Source organism: Ictalurus furcatus, chromosome 2, assembly GCF_023375685.1.
Source record: "Ictalurus furcatus strain D&B chromosome 2, Billie_1.0, whole genome shotgun sequence".
Lineage (NCBI taxonomy): Eukaryota > Metazoa > Chordata > Actinopteri > Siluriformes > Ictaluridae > Ictalurus > Ictalurus furcatus.
The window spans coordinates 11,873,324-11,890,828 of NC_071256.1; the positions used below are offsets into that span (position 1 = coordinate 11,873,324).

The following is a 17,505-nucleotide window of genomic DNA, read 5'->3' on the forward strand; positions in this document are numbered from 1 at the left end:
GTATTCCCACCCCCAATTTATCGGACTGTGTCAGTTCATATACGCTCCGGAAGGCACATAAAATTTTGAAAGACCCAAACCACCCACTATATCAATATTTCAACCCCCTTCCTTCTGGCCGCAGGTATAGACTACCCATGTGCAGAAAGGCCAGCTATGGTAGGAGTTTTGTTCCTATGGCTATACGAGTTAAACACATAGGTACTCAGCCATTGTGATGCCAGATGCATTTGTTGTATGATGATCCTGATGTTTTTCTTTTTGTCCCCTTCACCCCTCTATGCCTGTGATTGTTTATGATGGTTTATATGTATGATGTTGTTATGTTTTTGTTTTTCTACGCTCCTACGGTGGAAACAAATTTCCTCTTTGAGGACCAATAAATTATCTATCTATTAAAAACACTGTGTCAGTTGACAAGGAACCTGTAGATTACATTGTATGGCCGTTTTGATATTAACGTTTGCCAATACAGATCCTTTTAAACAGGTCATGCCACTTCTTCTGGCGAGGAGAAGGTATGTTGCCAGCTTCAGAGGGCCACACACCTGTTGAAAATAAATAATGATTATATCGTCATACTGCACTGACTGCAACATTGACATATTTTCTCTTATAAAGTTGTACACATTCTACCGTTATGATTTTAAAACAGCCCTGGTTTCTTTCAATTTTCATTTGTACCATCTTACTTTTTTGTTTGGTCATTTTTGCCCATGGCTTGCCTACTGTAGGTTCTGAACAGTGCCTATGAAGCTTTGAGACAGTAGGCAAAGTGAAAGCTAAATTCAGCATTGCTGAATAATAATAAAATTATAATATATAATAATTAAATTAAACAAATTAAAACAGCCAATAAAACATAAAGGTGTACAGTTTACAGCCCTATACATTAAAACACTTGTTATAATGAAGTTCAATTTATAATGATCTAACAAAAGGTTTCCTTAATGCATGATAAACATTTCAAGACTTCTTATAATAAAGATCAATTAAAGCAGCACACACCTAAACACACAATATACAAGTTACTAAAATACACATGTAAAACTTATTATAATAAAGATCGCTCAAAGCACACACCTAAATACGACTTATATCATTGCAAAACTTACCCACAGTCGATTAAATAAAAGGAAACATCTGTTATCTGGCTGTTGTAATCCACTACCTGGCGCAACATTATGCTGCCTCCTCGATATCGCTCGGTGAATGAAACGTCACTCGAGACGTCATTCGGTTTTGATTGGCAAGTCCATCTTTTAGCCATGTTGATTGGCGCATCCATCTTTGAGAACACGTTTTGATTGGCGAGCCATCTTTGCCTGTCCATTGTGATTGGCTGGTCCATCATTTCATCCACCGGGATTGCCGTAGAAAGATGGAAAAGATGGAAATTTACCAGACGATCGCGTTCACAGGTAGAGCTAAACGGGCTGTTAGAGATTAAGTATACTAGAGCAGGGGTTCACAAACTTTTCCAGGGCAAGGCCCCCCAAATGGCATTAACATTTGACCGAGGCCCCCCTTTTGCAAGATGTCTTTAAAACATTAAAAATACAGACTTCTGAATATATCCCCGTTTTTTATTAATAATTACATCTTACATCTTTACATTACATTACATTAGGAATTGATTGTGTGTGTGTGTGTGTGTGTGTGTGTGTGTGTGTGTGTGGTTGTCTGAGAGTGAGAAAGAGAAAACATACATTTGTTTATTTTTCACACCAAATTGTTCAGGCCCCCCGGGCGCCCCCTGGCGGCCCCCACTTTGAAAACCGCTGTACTAGAGGGCAGCAGTGATGTAATTGGGTTGTACACTAGAGGGCAGCAGTGAGAGTGTAATGTAATTAGGTTATACACTAGAGTTTGTACACAAGATTACAAACAGTTCGCTCAACCTGGGCAGCAGTGATGTAATGTAATGTAATGGGGTTGTACACTAGAGGGCAGCAAGAGCGTGTAATGTAATTAGGTTGTACACTAGAGGGCAGCAGTGAGAGTGTAATGTAATTAGGTTGTACACTAGGGGGCAGCAGTGAGAGTGTAATGTAACGAGGATGTACACTAGAGGGCAGCAGTGAGAGTGTAATGTAACGAGGATGTACACTAGAGGGCAGCAGTGAGAGTGTAATGTAACGAGGATGTACACTAGAGGGCAGTGTTGAGCGCCGTACTGAAGACACGGAGCTCTGAGGGGAACAAAGGAGTGTGGGTGAGTATCGTTAATGTGGCATTGTAATCCGATGTATTATTTTTTTTTAAACCTTAAATTAATGTTGAAGAATATTATAAGTATATCAGTTCGCGATTGCAGTAGTTCTTGTTCAGTAATGTTAGGAAATTAACCTGTGTTTTTGCGCACGGGTGTAGGCTAACCAGGTAGCGTTTTTGTACGTAAATTACTGGCTAAGGTTTCAGTGAAACCAGTTTATCTACACTTCAAAGTTCTTATTTATAATAACTAAGAATGGGTGTTTCTATCGCACAATAAAAAAAACCCCACAGATTATAAAATACGATTGTAAATCCTAATTTACACGAAAGTGAACACTAACGTTAGCTAGCCAGCCAGCCAGCCGTGTCACTTCTCCTCCATTGACTGCTCGCGAGCCAGCTTTGAATCCCATGTAGCGAAATTCTGTATAAATTATTCCTTTATATATAGTTCAACGTTTATGAAGCAGCTGTAGATGTGTGGATTTTTTTTAAGGTATGAGAAATTAAAGTATTAGGATTGACACGGGCATGGCCAAGAATGGCAATGCTAATCATTTTCCTTCAGGCGGAAGGGACAGCCCTGTGTGGGGTCCTTCGAGTGCCGCAAATACACAATTCAACAGCAAAGCGGTTCAGTTTTCTTGTCAAACGGAACGAGTCGATGAATAAAGCAGTTAGTTGTGTTTTAAACCAGTTATTATATGAATGTGAGAAACTGTTTCCCACGTGAATTGTTAGTCAAGAGGCTAATTGTACATTTTGCTATGTTAGCTTCATATGTGAGCGAAGTTACCCGTCTTTTATAAAATGTATAAATAAACCTCAAGCCGAATATCTTCTCTAATAAGCTATTTAACCGTTAGCTTTATTAAAGGTTTAATAGTATTTTGGGGGGTTGTTTTTCATTTTTACTTGTACAAATTAACTGGAATATGTAGAATATAATTTAAAAAGTAATTTCAGGAATCGTCTCAGCACAAGTGTATTAAATGGCTGAGAAATCCTCGTTTGAAAAATTGACTTCCAGGCCGGAATCCTTCCCTGCGTCCCGTACTACATCATCTCCGGGGTTAGAATTAGTGTGTCCAAAATCGCAGTATGCTGAAAAGTGTTTCCTAGAGTTACCCGGATGGTCTAATAGGGAGGGAGGAGTTTTGTGACTGTTTTGTTTAATTCAAGCACGCATTTTAGAGAGGTGTAAATGAAATGTGGAAAAATAAATCAAGGGAATGATAAATGTATTTAATATAAGGAATGAAGAAATACAACAAGGAGTTTGTTTACGGTGACGGTGTACCGACGATGTTCTTTTCTGTTTTCACAACATTATTATATCCCAATACTTGCATCCTCTTTTAATACATCCTTTTTCTTCACAAAAGAGTGCATGCTTTTGTACATGGTATAAGTAGGTGAATTGGGATGCAGGGCTTGTTTGTGTTTGGGTTGGCCTCACCTCCTCTTAAGTCTCTAGTGTGTGTGTGTGTGTGTGTATATATATATATATATATATATATATATATATATGTGTATTTTTTTTTTTTTTAAAATACATGTACGCATAGCTTTTCAAAGTATACTCCATTTGACATGTACGCTACAAAGGCATGCTCATTATGACAACTTGCACTACCCCTCCTGGCCTACAAGAGTCAGTACAGAGCAGTAAAGCAGGTCTGCTGGTGTGAAGGATGACAACGAAGAAGAATCACAACAACATGAAGAATAATGCTCGGGCAATCTCTCGCCACAATTAGCACCCATATACAAGTCTTATACTCTTTAAGGCTAGAATTATGCAAATGTGGGTACTTTTTTTAATTGCACTCGTTTCTGTTTATTCCTTTTTTTTCTTCAACTACCTTGCAAATTAATGGAACTGGATCACTGTTGCCACCTTGTGCAACAACTAATAGTGCAAAATACGCGACCTGCTTATACAGTATGCGCGTACTCTGCTGATGATGAAATTTGCATCACGCGTACTGTGCGCTGTACCTGGCATATGCGTACAAAATGAAGCATGGTTTCTGCTTGAGTCATTTTATGGACAGTCTACACTGTGGGTGTCTGAGATCCTGGTCGTGAAGCCTTGTGAAAACGGGAGGGCTCGGTGGGGGGTAAAAACATTCAGATGTCGACCCCACCTACTTAATCATTAATCTTACCTAATGCACCTTTAAATGTTTTTTTTCTGAAGCTAAGGTGAAATCTTGTAGATGTGAAGGATTGTGTTGACCTAAAGCATGCATATTCCTCTAAAAAAATCTTTTGTCTTGTTACAGACCCGAATAATGGAATTAGCCTGATATCGCCAAATCCTGCCGACAAGATGTCAAGTAAGAACTCATTTCATCAAACTAGTTCCGTCTTTGTGTAGTGGTCAGTAGCCTTTTCCATTAACCTGCTTAATTCGCAATTTGAAATTGGGTTATGGAAATTTTAAAAAATTTATACGCTCGCATGAGGTGTTTTTTTTTGTTTGTTTTTTTTTTCCCAGACAATCTGACAAAACATTTTCGAAAGAAAATGAAATGGTAATGCATTTCTCGCATTTAGGTCACGTGACATGTCACATGACAAAGAATCACATGACATAACAACTTGCATAACTCGTCAAATGTTAAGCGGGTCATTTTGAAGTTTTGGATCCGCAGGACTATGATCTCCCAGAAATCCCGGATACGTGACCGCTGCCAGGTATAAGGGGCTTGCCTTTCCATGATGGCGTGCATACCATGCCCTCGTCGCCTTCTATTAAACACTACCACGGCTATTGCTGTGGATGTGATTGAAATCACCGTGCCAACACTCCTCAGATCTTGGAGATTCGTCACCATGTTTAATTGTAATGACTATCGCAAGAGGAGAAAACCCAGATTTAATCACATGGCATCATTTAATGGAAACGCAGACCATTAGCATTTATTTTTTGTCGACATTCTTTAAATATCGCTTCTATTTTGCACAAAATTGCAATGCAAACCCAGCTAGTGTTCAGAGGGAAGCAGCTAATGTGTGCTCCGAGAAGCCTGCAGATGACTCCATAGACTAATACGATATCGATTTCCATAGGAAAATGTGTTACAAGCGTGTAAACTGTCTCTTTAGTTGAGAACCTACTTTCTCAATTAAACGCATAAAAGTCACCAAATCTCACAAAAATGGCACCGGTGGCAGCTTTACAGCAATTCATGTGAAGCAGTTGTGATGAGTAAGTTTGTGTGCATTAATTATTAAAACAATGATTCAATTAATCTTTTCCCCTCCAATACAGAGCGGCCGTCTTATGCCCCGCCCCCTGCTCCGGCCCCCACTACAGTAAGTGTTTCACAACATGCCAATCAATCATCCTATCAAAAGCCCCACCCCCTCCTCCCCTCCATCATCCCGACCTTAAAGCACACAGGAGTGTGTGAACAGGACTGTGGGACGGTGATGGAAATCTTCAATGGGGGTGGCGAGGAAATTTAAGCTCTATAGACATCATTTTGGAGAGAGAAAAAAATTCCATCTCCATGTTAGACAAATTGAGTTTTTTGTTTGTTTTTTTTTGCAGCATTTTTTTTTTTTTTTTTTTTTTTTAACCATCTCATCAAATATGCCTCTCCCACCCCCATAGTGTGTGTGGCTTTGCTACAAATGGATGTAGAACAAATGCCATTTTGTGCTGCTATCAAAGATTGCTGCTTTGTTTTTTTTTTGCATGTCTTAAGCAAATCATGAACAAGAACAAACACAAACCCAACTCAAAACAAACAAAAAAAAGCAAGATTTGTCCATTTTTTTTTTTTTTTTTTTTTTTTTGGTCCCTTCCTCCCTTGTTTGTTGTCATTTCTCATTCGTGTTTTGTCTCATTTGTCTCCATCAGCAAATGCCCACCACCCCTGGGTTTGTGGGGTACAACCCATACAGCCATCTGGCCTACAACAACTACAGGCTGGGAGGAAACCCCGGCGGAAACAACAGGGTAATGGTAGGATCCATGCTAAACAGAGGAACCCCGGATACTGCTAACGTTAACTCTAAACAAGCTAATCTTGCCTATGAGGCAGGATCTGTTTTTAATCGTTCGATTTACTTTCAAGAAAAAAAATAATAATTTATGGTTAGATTGTTTATGGCGCTAGTTGCTTCCATAAATCCGTTCATGTTTTTTCATGCTTCTGGAAATCGGTCTCTCTTTACCAGCATGCTTTGCAGGCTTCTCGTCGGAGAGATTGGTTTTCAAAAGCGCTCCACTTTCTCCTCTTTCATGTTGGTCATTTTCTCACGTCATTTATTTTGTTGCGAGTGCTGATGGCTAGATTTCAAACATTTCATGCAACAGTCGCTTATAGGCATGTGCCGATTATATAACCACAGTTTGATCACGGTTTGTGTAACGCAAGTTAATTATCAGGGGAAATGGATTATGGGATTGCGCTTAGACGATATCTGTCCTTGTGAACAGGACAGAATTGATCTGCTCACACAGACTTCTTTCTGTTGAGATATTACGTAGTCGCTAATCGTCACATGTCTAGCCGCTCGCTCTGCACCTAAAGACCCTGCACCCCAGTAGCTGTTTTGTTGTCCCTGCATGGGTGTGTTACAGAACATAGCCGGTGTAAGTAAGCCCACTTTTTTGTTGTGCTGCCTCTCAGAACGCCGTCACCATTTTCAGCCGTGCACTTGCTCTCCTTACTCATAGTGCTCCATTGCTGTGTTCCCGTCCCCCCAAGCCCCCCCCCCCCCAACCCAACAATCATACCTTTGCATCTCATGGCTAATTTCTAACTGAGTGATGTATGTTTTCTCTTCCTTTTTTCTCCTGGCAGAATTCCTCGGGGATTACGGTTCCCAAGCCACCCAAACCCCCCGATAAGCCTCTGATGCCCTACATGCGGTACAGCCGGAAGGTAAGCAGGAAGGTAAGACACCCACGGTGTCTGCTTTTACTGCTTATTTTTCACCACCCCTCCCGCTGGGAGATGGTACAGTTCATCATTGCTTCCCTGGATGACCTCAAACAGGAAGTGTGACGCTGAAGTGCTGTGAAAACTTAATTCATTCTCTCTCTCTCTCTCTCTCTTTCTCTGTGCGTGTGTGTTTGTAATGAAAGCTAGATTGATTTGTTAAAGTCGGATAGACCAAGTGAACTCTGACCCACCATGGATTTCTGAAAGCACATAGTGAGCGAGCTAACCCAGTGTCCATGCTAAGCACTCTGAATTGGACATCTGTGTTTTGTGTACTTGTGCATTTACCACCAGTCCTCTTCTTCTACAGGTTTGGGACCAGGTGAAAGCCTCCAACCCCGATTTGAAGCTATGGGAGATTGGGAAGATCATCGGGGGCATGTGGAGGGACCTCACTGACGAGGAAAAGCAGGATTACTTGAACGAGTATGAAGCTGAGAAGGTCAGTCACCCTACTTTTTTGTAAACTGGAAGTGTGTAGCGGGTGATGCTTCTCCCTGACATCTATTTATCTATTAGCGAATGAAGATCACTCGGCTGTGGTTCTCGGTTGAATTGGTAAATTCGTTAAAAATAAAAAAGTGGGGTAATGCTTGCTGAAGATGGCCAGCTTGCATGAGCATGAAGTTAAATAAGGCTGACTGCACAGTCTCCTAGCAGCACTTGTAAGCTTAACATGTGTCTGATCGCAGTCTCCGTCCGTTTGTCTGCAGATCGAATATAACGACTCCCTGAAGGCCTACCACAACTCCCCGGCGTACCTAGCATACGTGAATGCTAAGAACCGCGCCGAAGCGGCTCTGGAGGAGGAGAGCAGGCAGAGACAGTCTCGTCTGGATAAAGGAGAGCCTTACATGAGCATCCAGCCAGCTGAAGATCCCGATGGTGAGAATCGCACAACATATGGCACACTGCTGTGCTAAACAGTGTGTCAAAATAGCACGGTACCCGGCACTGTTTTTTCTTCTCCAGTTTATCCTATGCATAGTTCATGTGTCCGTGTGTGTGTGGCTAGATTATGACGACGGGTTCTCTATGAAGCACACAGCAGCAGCTCGATTCCATAGGAACCACCGGCTGATCAGTGATATCCTGAGCGAGGTGGTTGTGCCTGACGTCCGCTCAGTGGTCACTACGGCGCGCATGCAAGTGCTCAAACGCCAGGTCCAGTCCCTCATGGTGCACCAGGTACACAAACCCAAATCAGATTAATGCACTAGGCTTGAGTAGTAGTCCTTATTCACAAATGGTCACAGTATCTCCAGTAAGAAGTAAGGGAATTCCTTCAGTGTTACTGTGTGTGTTTATCCAGAGGAAACTGGAGGCAGAGCTGCTGCAGATTGAAGACAGGCATCAGGAGAAGAAGAGGCGGTTCCTCGAGTCCACCGATTCCTTCAACAACGAGCTCAAACGGGTAAGCGTTCCTGAATCACCTGGTTGTTTAACATCAATATGGGAAGGTATTTTATACACCATGACCCTATTGATTATAGAGGGCAATGCACTGTTCTTGGACTTCACAACGAGCAGTAGATGGCTCTCCTAGCAATGTATGCATTGGAGGTTGACAGATTAGTGGATTTTACCGATAACCGCTTAATCAGTCGAAACATAACACACAAAGTAAAATTCTTTTAAACAGTATTGATTGTACCATGAAAATATACTGTACTTTTACGAATGAATATACTGTACTTCTACGAATGAAATAAATATTAATATATATTAATTGTTAATAAATGGTAATGTAAATATAAGTTCCATAAAAATGGAACCACAAAGAAACACTAAGTAACAATTAAAAATAGAGATCTCCAAAATGAATCAAAGAAACACTTCAGGTAACACAACAAAATTTGTCAGTGATAGTTTTTGTCTCTAGAGGCTGCTCGCTGTATAACGGCTATAATGTCTGTATAATAATTGCATAATAACAGCAGACCCTTCTTAGCTGCTCCAGCAGCAGACGCAACTGGGAAAAATTGTCGGTTTGGATTTTTGCCAATAACCGATAGTTCTAACAATCAGTTATTGGTGCTGATTAATCGGTAAAACCAATCAATCAGTTGAACTCTATTATACATAATGCAGCACGTCCAGTTTATTGAATTAGGATGTGGTTTGAGACAGATACGCAGTGACTGGAGACATGGACAAATAGTGGTATTGGTGAAGGAGTGATGAACTAAATCGTTTAGTGAACATCACTCATTCTGTTCAGAAAGAAAGTAAGTATACATTGTCCTCCACTAATAGTGGCACCCTTGGTAAATATGAGCAAAGAAGGCTGTGAAAAATTCTTTGTTGAACGTTTTTTGTGGCAAAAGGTTGTTGAGGTTAACAAAATGGGAAGTGGCTATAAGAAAATAGCACAAGCATTGAAAATGGCCGTTTCCACCACCAGGACAATAATTCAGAAGTTCCAGTCAACTGGAAATGTTATGAATCAACCTAGAAATGGACATTTGTCTATATCGTCTCAATACACTGTAAAGAGGATGGTTCAAGTGTCCAAAAAATCTCCCAGGATCACAGCTGGAGAAATACAGGAGTTAGTTGCATCTTAGGGTCAGAAAGTCTCCAAAACTACAATCCGAAGTCACCTACATCACCACAAGTTGTTTGGAAGGGTTTCAAGAAAAAAGCCTCTACTCTTATCCAAAAACAAACTCAAGCATCTTCAGTTTGCCAGACACTACTGGAACTTCAAAGGGATCGGATTCTATGGTCAGATGAAACCAAAACAGAGCTTTTTGGTAATATAATAAACACCAGAGGTGGTTTTGGTGCACACAGAGAGGTAGCCATATGGAAAAGTACCTCATGCCCATGGTTGAATATGGTGGTGGATTTTTAATGTTTTGTGGCTGTTTTTCTGCCAGAGGACCTGGACATTTTGTTAGGATACATGGCATCATGGACTCCATGTCAACACCTATATTTAACAAAGGTGTGTATGTGTGTGTGTGTATATATATGTATATATATATATATATATATATATATATATATATATATATATATATATATATATATTTTGGATAAACCTCTGTTTTGTTGGCAATCGTTTGAGAGCTGAGTATCCATGAGAGCTGAGTATTTTTGTGAATTTTTTTTTTTAACAAAAGGTTAAACAATAGAGACAATTTTTCACAGCCGCCTTTGCTCATATTTACCAAGGGTGCCAATATTAGTGAAGGGCACAGTTTATGATTGAACAGTGTAGGGAATGGAGAGTAATGTACATTTTTGGATACAGTATTAGAATTCAGAATACTCACAAAAGAGAACTTGATCTTAGATTAGATTAGCCTTTGAGTTGATCACCCTGTATGTGTAGTTGTGCAGTCTGAAAGTGGAGGTGGACATGGAGAAGCTGGCAGCGGAGATGGCAGCGGCAGAAGAAGCCGCGAGACGGAGGGCGGAGGAGAGGGAAAGGGAGAGGGAGAAGGAGAGAGAGCGGGAGAAAGAGCGAGAGGCGGAGGCGGAGAAGACCGAGAGAGCACCGGAGGAGGATCAGCAGGGAGCAAGTGGACCAAACAGCAGCGAGCAGAACACCAGCAGTGACAGCAAGGAACAGGACAAACCAAGTCCAATGGAGACAGGTGAGGACAGAGACCAAAGTCACAAATGCCAAATTCAAGTGTTGCCTCCTTTTCCTACCTACAGCTGACAAAGCCAATTGCATTCATGATGTTTGCTCCACTGTAACGTGTCCTGCAGACGAGGCTCATGCTGATGTGTCTGAGGGCCAGCAGGAGTGTGAGGAGCGCCCAGTGGAGAAGCCAGAGCAAGCAGAGAGTGGGTTGGAGGAGGGGGCGAGCGACAGTAATCCTCCACTAGAGAGAGAAAACAGCACAGAGTCTGCACCGTCTGACACCGCGCCGGAAGAGAGAGCCCCTGCCGCCCCACAGTAACTGAGCAAACTCCACACTCCTGTGTGCGTACATCCTCTGAACCTTGACATACTGAGATATCAAAGGCTTTTAGAGGACACAGCCACTTTTTTTTTTTTGTTCGTTTGTTTTTTTTTTCTATTTTACCCCTTCATCCTACACCCCAGTGATACACCCCACCCAACTGTAACACATTCAGTGATTTATTTTGTGTGGGGGGGGGGGCTAATTAAAAGCGCCTGTCTAAGTTTTGCTATAATAAAACAGCTGGTATGTAGACCACCTTCTTCACACATTTCTGCATTAGGCCTACAGAACTTTAATTATGTATGACCTTTAGCATTCCAAGTTAAAAGGTAATATATAATTCAAGAGGAATGTGTGAACCAAACTAACAGTACCTTGGTTTTATTATTAGAACTTCATTAAGGAAAAGTAAATCTCCTTTTTTTTTTTTTTTTTTAAACCGTGCCAGGCTTTGTGAAGTCAATAATTTTTTTTTATTTTGTGCTTATGTTCACGTCCCTTAAAATTCAGAATTTTTCCTCTCAATTTGAAACCTTAATTAGCTGTAGACTGTGTTTAGGTAGTGTTTTGTTCCTCATTTTATTTTCCTAATATTCTTTCACTGAGCTGGTTACATATCTTGGCAGGATATTGCCATAAAGCGCAGGTGAAAGTCATCAATCTCACTAGGTTGTTAGCATACACATTCTCGTTAAATGCAGCCGTTTTGTACTGTTACTATGTATTACCCAATAAAGTGATTTATAATGTCTTAACTTCCTGTCTCTGGCATTATTATTTTTGGGCAACGTTTTCCAAATCACCAAATCTCAAACACCCTCCCTTCCCTAGAGGGTTCCTTCATGAGCACTAAAAAAACATGGTCTCCTGCAGTTTCATCTGAAACCTATGATTCCTATAGTCCATAAAGGTTCTACATAAATTCAGTTACACTCTAAATGCTGGACGGCCAAAATTACAGCCTGCATCTCTCCAGTAAAGTACACCCATTGATGAGGATTGAACTTTTAAAAAAAAAAAAAGAAAGAAATTGATCTGTTCAGTGATCTGGCCATATCTGAAGGAAAACAGCACCTGAACCAGCTTCACTGGCATGAACTGCAAGGTTAAAAGGTTTCTCAAAGCTTGGGGCAATCACAAATGTTCACTGACCAGCAAGGCTTTGACACTGTCATATGCCTTTGCGCTAGCTTCCCACTGAACCTTTCGGCTAAGATCATCAGTGTTGAATGTACATTAGCAAAATTATGACTGAAACCCTGTAATAACCAGCCGTTCCAAGAGATGTATGCAGCCAGTTATTAGTAGGCACTGGTAGGCCGCTACCATTTCCTCAGTGTGGCACACCTGCCCCTACTCGACAACTTTACCAAGATACACTCACCATCCACTTTACCAGGAACGCCTGTTTACTTGCTCATTCATACGATCATTTAATCAGCCAATCATGTGGCAGCTGTGTCATGCAAAAAATCATGCAGATACAGGTCAAGAGCTTCAGTTAACATTCACATCAAATGTCAGAATGGGGAGGAAAATGTGATCTCAATGATGTTGATAGTGGTGTATTTGTTAGTGCCAGACAGTCTGATTTCTTGGGATTTTCAGGAGCAACAGTCTGTAGAGTTTACACAGAATGGTGCAGGGGGAAAAATCAAGTGAGCAGTGGTTATGCAGGTATAAATGCCTTGTTAATGAGGGAGGTCAGAGGAGAATGGCCATACTGGTTCAAGCTGACAGAAAGGCTATGGTAACTCAACCACTCTTTACAACCCTGCCGAACAGAAAAGCATCTCCAACCACACGACACGTCCCACCTAGAGGTGGCTGGGCTACAACAGCACAAAACCACTCCGGGTTCCACTCCTCTCAGCCAAGAACAGGAATCTGAGGCTACAGTGGGTCTGTACACACTGAAACTACACAGTTGAATATTGGGGGGATAAAAATTATCCAGCTTCAATGAGTGAGCCAGATTAGGTAATATTCATAACTGCAGTCTATCTACAAACTAAGTTAACCGAGTACTCCTACATAAAGTCCATGAAGGAGCACAGATTTCATTGCAGAATAATTAAGCCTACACCATGGTATTACACAAATGCCAGATCATAAACTTGTTATACATAGAGCTGGCACTGCTTTGTTGAAATATTAGCAAAGAATGCACAGAACCACAAAGTAATGTACAAATGAGTAACGTAGGACCCTCAGTCCCTAAATCTGTAACCTAATGGGACTCATCATGGCAACCCAAATGCCAGTATTAGGATGGCAACGTACTGTATCTCTGTGATTGAGTGACAGTGCGTGTCAGCGGTGTGTGCAGAGCCTGCTTCCTGATGTTGTCCAGCAGGGGGCGGTGCATCAACAGGGGTGAACCGCACTGGATACCAGCGTAATCACACGGTCTGTACGTGTGTGTGCCTGTGAGTGGGAGGTTAATTTGTTGTGTCACACCAAAATGTATATTTTTATTTTTTAAATTTGCCCCATGTGTTGGATTATTGTCTGATTACAAAATACATACACATTTATCCAGAATCCATGGAGGAAGTAAACTTTTGCACTCAACTGTATCTCTATGTCTGTCTGTCTCTTGTATGTCTTAATCTTTTTTTCCTTCCATCTCTCACTCCTGACTTTCTCACTTCTGTTTCTGCAGTTAACTCTTTCTATCTTTCTTTGTCTCTGACTCTTTGGTACAGCTGTATCTCTGTGTCTCTTTCATAGATTTATAAAACAGCTTGTGGTCTCGTGAGCACTTCTACAACCTGCTTACACACATGCATGAGTTATTCTGTAAACACTAGTGCTTGAATGTGTGGTGGAGGTTTTATGCACCAAAATTACAGCGGGGAGATGCCGGATCTCAGACACAATACAGATAGAGATGCTGCTGCTTTGTAATTGTGCAGTGTGAGGCATAACCTGACTGTTGCTTCCTCCACACACACACGTTCAAGTGTGAACCAGAGGAAACACAAATTTGCTGAGCACCAACACCATGCTCAGTGCACACACACACACGGCATAAAAAACAATGCTGTAACTAAAGACAGCAGTATATCCACTCAACATCATTACCCAACTGGAAAGGATAATACGAGCATTTGGTTCTCGTAAAGGACAAATTCCTACGCAGAGTGATATATAGGAAACAGTGAAGATAGCATATAATATGACTTTCCTCATCTATGGTGCTTCAATTATTTGCCAAGCAATGTTTTTCCATATCAAATTTCATATAAATAAAAGTGATGCAGTACATGCACAAAGCATGCTGTGGCTGTCACTTTTCACCTTTTCAGAACGCAGTGAAGGCATCATTTGTATCTTTACTCATATAGTTCATTTTACATAAATGTGGTCAGTCAATGCACACTATAATCAGTATATTTATCCTTCTATTATAAATTTACTTCCCCATATGAGCAAAGAAGAGGCGACGGTGGCAAGGAAAAACTCCCTGAGATGATATGAGGAAGAAACCTTGAGAGGAACCAGACTCAAACAATGTATAGTGCAATTATAAATAATTCCTTTCTATAACTGTATACTACATGGTCAAAAAGTTTTGTTGAAGTTATCAACTGTTCACTGATGAAGACTTGAGTGCAAAACTGTTCATGGCAACTGTAGTCCTAAGCCATCGTAGCATCGTAACTGTTTATCAACTGCAGTCCAAAGCCATCTTCATGGTGTATAAGTGATACCATCCTCAGCACCCAAACAAACCAGTTCACCGCAACACTCTCTGCCTGTGAACCCTCTACTGTAGATCTGCTCCTTTACTTAAGAAAAATCTATTCACAAAACACTTGACTAAACAAATATGTTTTCAGCCTAGATATAAACACAGAGACTGAGTCCCAAGCACTAATTGGAAGGCTCTTTCACACCAAACTTTGACAATAAAACCATGTCTTTATTGATCTCGCTTTGTGCACAGGGGCATTGTCATGCTAGAACAGGTTGGGCCTCTCCACATATTATATGTTTTCCTCCTCTACCATTGATTCGTCCATCATTGCACAGAATTCTGCTATTAGGACACAGACTTGCTTGTGGTTGGCAAGACCCTAAGTAGAATCAGTTCCATGAATGGTGGTCACCTTATTGGCTGGCCCTGGTGCACTGATTGACTTTCCAAGATACATAGAAATTACTTCATTGACTGCTAGGCATTAGCTGTGCCCTGTGGTATTATTTAGACCAGACTGCAACCATCCAGTCTTCAGACTACCATTTTATCTGCCATGTGACAAAGACACAGGCCCTATTGTCCAAACACAGACTGGCTCATTGGGTGGTCAACATCACCTATAGCCTAGAGTCACTGGATATCAAACTCCTACTGTGACATACCACTCTACAAAAAACATCTGCTCATGCACATTATTTAGAGGTGTGCCGCTTCAGGAAGTCTATAATGCTACCTGGGTTTCACTGTCTACTTTTTCCAGATTCTTCGAAGTTAATTTTGTCGTCTCTGAGCACATTTAATGGTAGTCCTAAAGCGAGTCCTGTTCCTCATACATCATCCAGGTGTTTCACATGTTAGTTACTAGGGGTGAAATATAATACCAGTTACGAATGTGATTGAATTCAATTCAATTTCAATTTAATTTTATGTGTATAGCGTTTTTAACACTGGACATTATCTCAAAGCAGCTTCACAGAAACATGTAAAACACAGGATACAGATTTTAAGTGTGTGAATTTATCCCTAATGAGCAAGCCGGTGGCAAGGAAAAACTCTCTAAGATGATATGAGGAAGAATCCTTGAGAGGAACCAGACTCAGAAGGGAACCCATCCTCATCTGGGTAATTGGTTTTATGAACCTTGGATAATCGCCAGGGTTCCATATCATTTGGAAGAGCTACCAGCTTGGTGAGGAGGTTTCAGGCAGAGATCTCTACATGATGGTGGTATTTACTGAAAAAACACTGCATCATGTGTCACTACATGACTTGCACGGGCATGCATAATGAGGTATCCAGGTGTTTCACACTATCCCTGGAGGTTATCTGGAGGTTTCATAGTATTCACAGTATACAGTGTGGCCTGTAGGTGGCAGTGTATGTAAAAAAAACAACAAAAACAAAACAAAACTAAAAAAACAACTGATCAATCCATCAGTTGTGGCAGGGTAGTTAGTTTTAACCCGAAGCAGAAAGTGGAGGAGCTAGAAGAGGGAGTGACTCATATTCAGCACTTACTCATTCCTGCATATTGTGTGTATATGTGTGTGTGTAAGAGATAGAAAGATATAGAGAGAGAGAGAGAGAGAGAGAGATATTTCCAAGGTTTTCATATCTTTTCATATTCTTCCTTTATATAACATTTGAAACAATGCATTAGTGGTCCTGTTTTGGTTGACTGTGTGTGTGTGTGTGTGTGTGTGTGTGTGTGTGTGTGAGAGAGAGAGAGAGATTCTAATGAATGTATTATCTACCAGACGTCTGAGAAATTACATAATCAACTAAGTGTAACACAAAGAAATGTAGAGCCACAGTTAGGGGAGAAAGAGTGAAAGAGAAAGAAATGGATGAAAGAGATAGACAGACAGACAGATAGATAGATAGATAGATAGAACGTGACAGAAAAGGGGGGCGCATGGAGATAGATGAATGATAGCCGGATGGACAGAGAGAAAGACAGGTTAAGTGGGTCATAATGAAAAAGAGAAAGGATGAATGACAGAGACAGAGAGAGAGAGAGAGGAGTTTGTGGGGTAAAAGAGATCGCTCTTTTACGCTAAAAAACTCCTCTCTCTCATTCATCCTTTCTCTTTTTCATTATGACTCACTTAACCTGTCTTTCTCTCTGTCCATCCTGCTATCATTCATCTATCTCCATACTATCTCTAAACAAATAGAGATTGGAGAGAGAGAGAGAGAAAGAGAGAGAGAGAGAGAGAGAGAAGGTGTTTGTGGGGTAAAAGAGCGATAAAAAATAGAGATTGGAGAGAGAGAGAAAGAGAGGGAGAGAGAGAGAGAAGCAGAGAGAGTGAGAGAGAGAGAGATTGATAGATGCAGAGCGATAGATTGAGTGAACGAAAAGGGAGGGAGAAGAAAGAGTGAGACAGAGACAGAAAAAGCGAGAGAGTGACACAAATTGAGTGATGAGGGAGGAGTTTCGGCGCAAAAGTGTTCTGCCAGTTTGGGTGAGAAAGCGGCTCGTGCGGAGCGGAAACTGAAGCTGTGTCTCACACCCTCGTGCGCTTTCACACTCTGTTAACCGAGTCGCTCACTGTCGGGTCCAGCCCTGTTTCACACACACACACACACACACACACACACACACACACACACACTCTCTCTCTCGTTTATCGGAGTCGGTAGTGTGTTTGCTATAGTTTGTTTTCCCCTCCGGTTAACGGTTCGGCGGTGGTCA

At 41.1% G+C, this 17,505-nt stretch overlaps 1 protein-coding gene across 8 annotated transcripts; it reads left to right on the forward strand.

Moving 5' to 3' along the window:
* Window positions 1-2,096: 2,096 nt before the first annotated feature.
* On the forward strand, window positions 2,097-11,859 carry smarce1 (SWI/SNF related, matrix associated, actin dependent regulator of chromatin, subfamily e, member 1). Of its 8 annotated transcripts, none has more exons than XM_053648137.1 (11): window positions 2,097-2,215; window positions 4,506-4,559; window positions 5,498-5,541; window positions 6,092-6,196; window positions 7,041-7,133; window positions 7,492-7,623; window positions 7,895-8,066; window positions 8,170-8,369; window positions 8,494-8,595; window positions 10,522-10,786; window positions 10,905-11,859. In XM_053648137.1, the coding sequence occupies exons 2-11, from the start codon at window positions 4,553-4,555 to the stop codon at window positions 11,096-11,098; spliced, it is 1,314 nt and encodes a 437-aa protein (XP_053504112.1). In that variant the 5' UTR covers window positions 2,097-2,215; window positions 4,506-4,552; the 3' UTR covers window positions 11,099-11,859. The 8 variants fall into 8 exon arrangements, with proteins under 8 accessions (XP_053504112.1, XP_053504132.1, XP_053504122.1 ...); XM_053648157.1 differs by having other exon boundaries at window positions 2,100-2,215; window positions 7,041-7,121; XM_053648147.1 differs by having other exon boundaries at window positions 2,101-2,215; window positions 6,092-6,190.
* Window positions 11,860-17,505: the final 5,646 nt, after the last annotated feature.

Bases quoted from the DNA above. Each gene is read 5' to 3' on its own strand.
- smarce1 (XM_053648137.1), top strand. The intron at 8,067-8,169 runs GTGAGAATCGCA...TCCTATGCATAG, and splicing joins GCCAGCTGAAGATCCCGATG to TTCATGTGTCCGTGTGTGTG. The intron at 10,787-10,904 runs GTGAGGACAGAG...CGTGTCCTGCAG, and splicing joins ACCAAGTCCAATGGAGACAG to ACGAGGCTCATGCTGATGTG.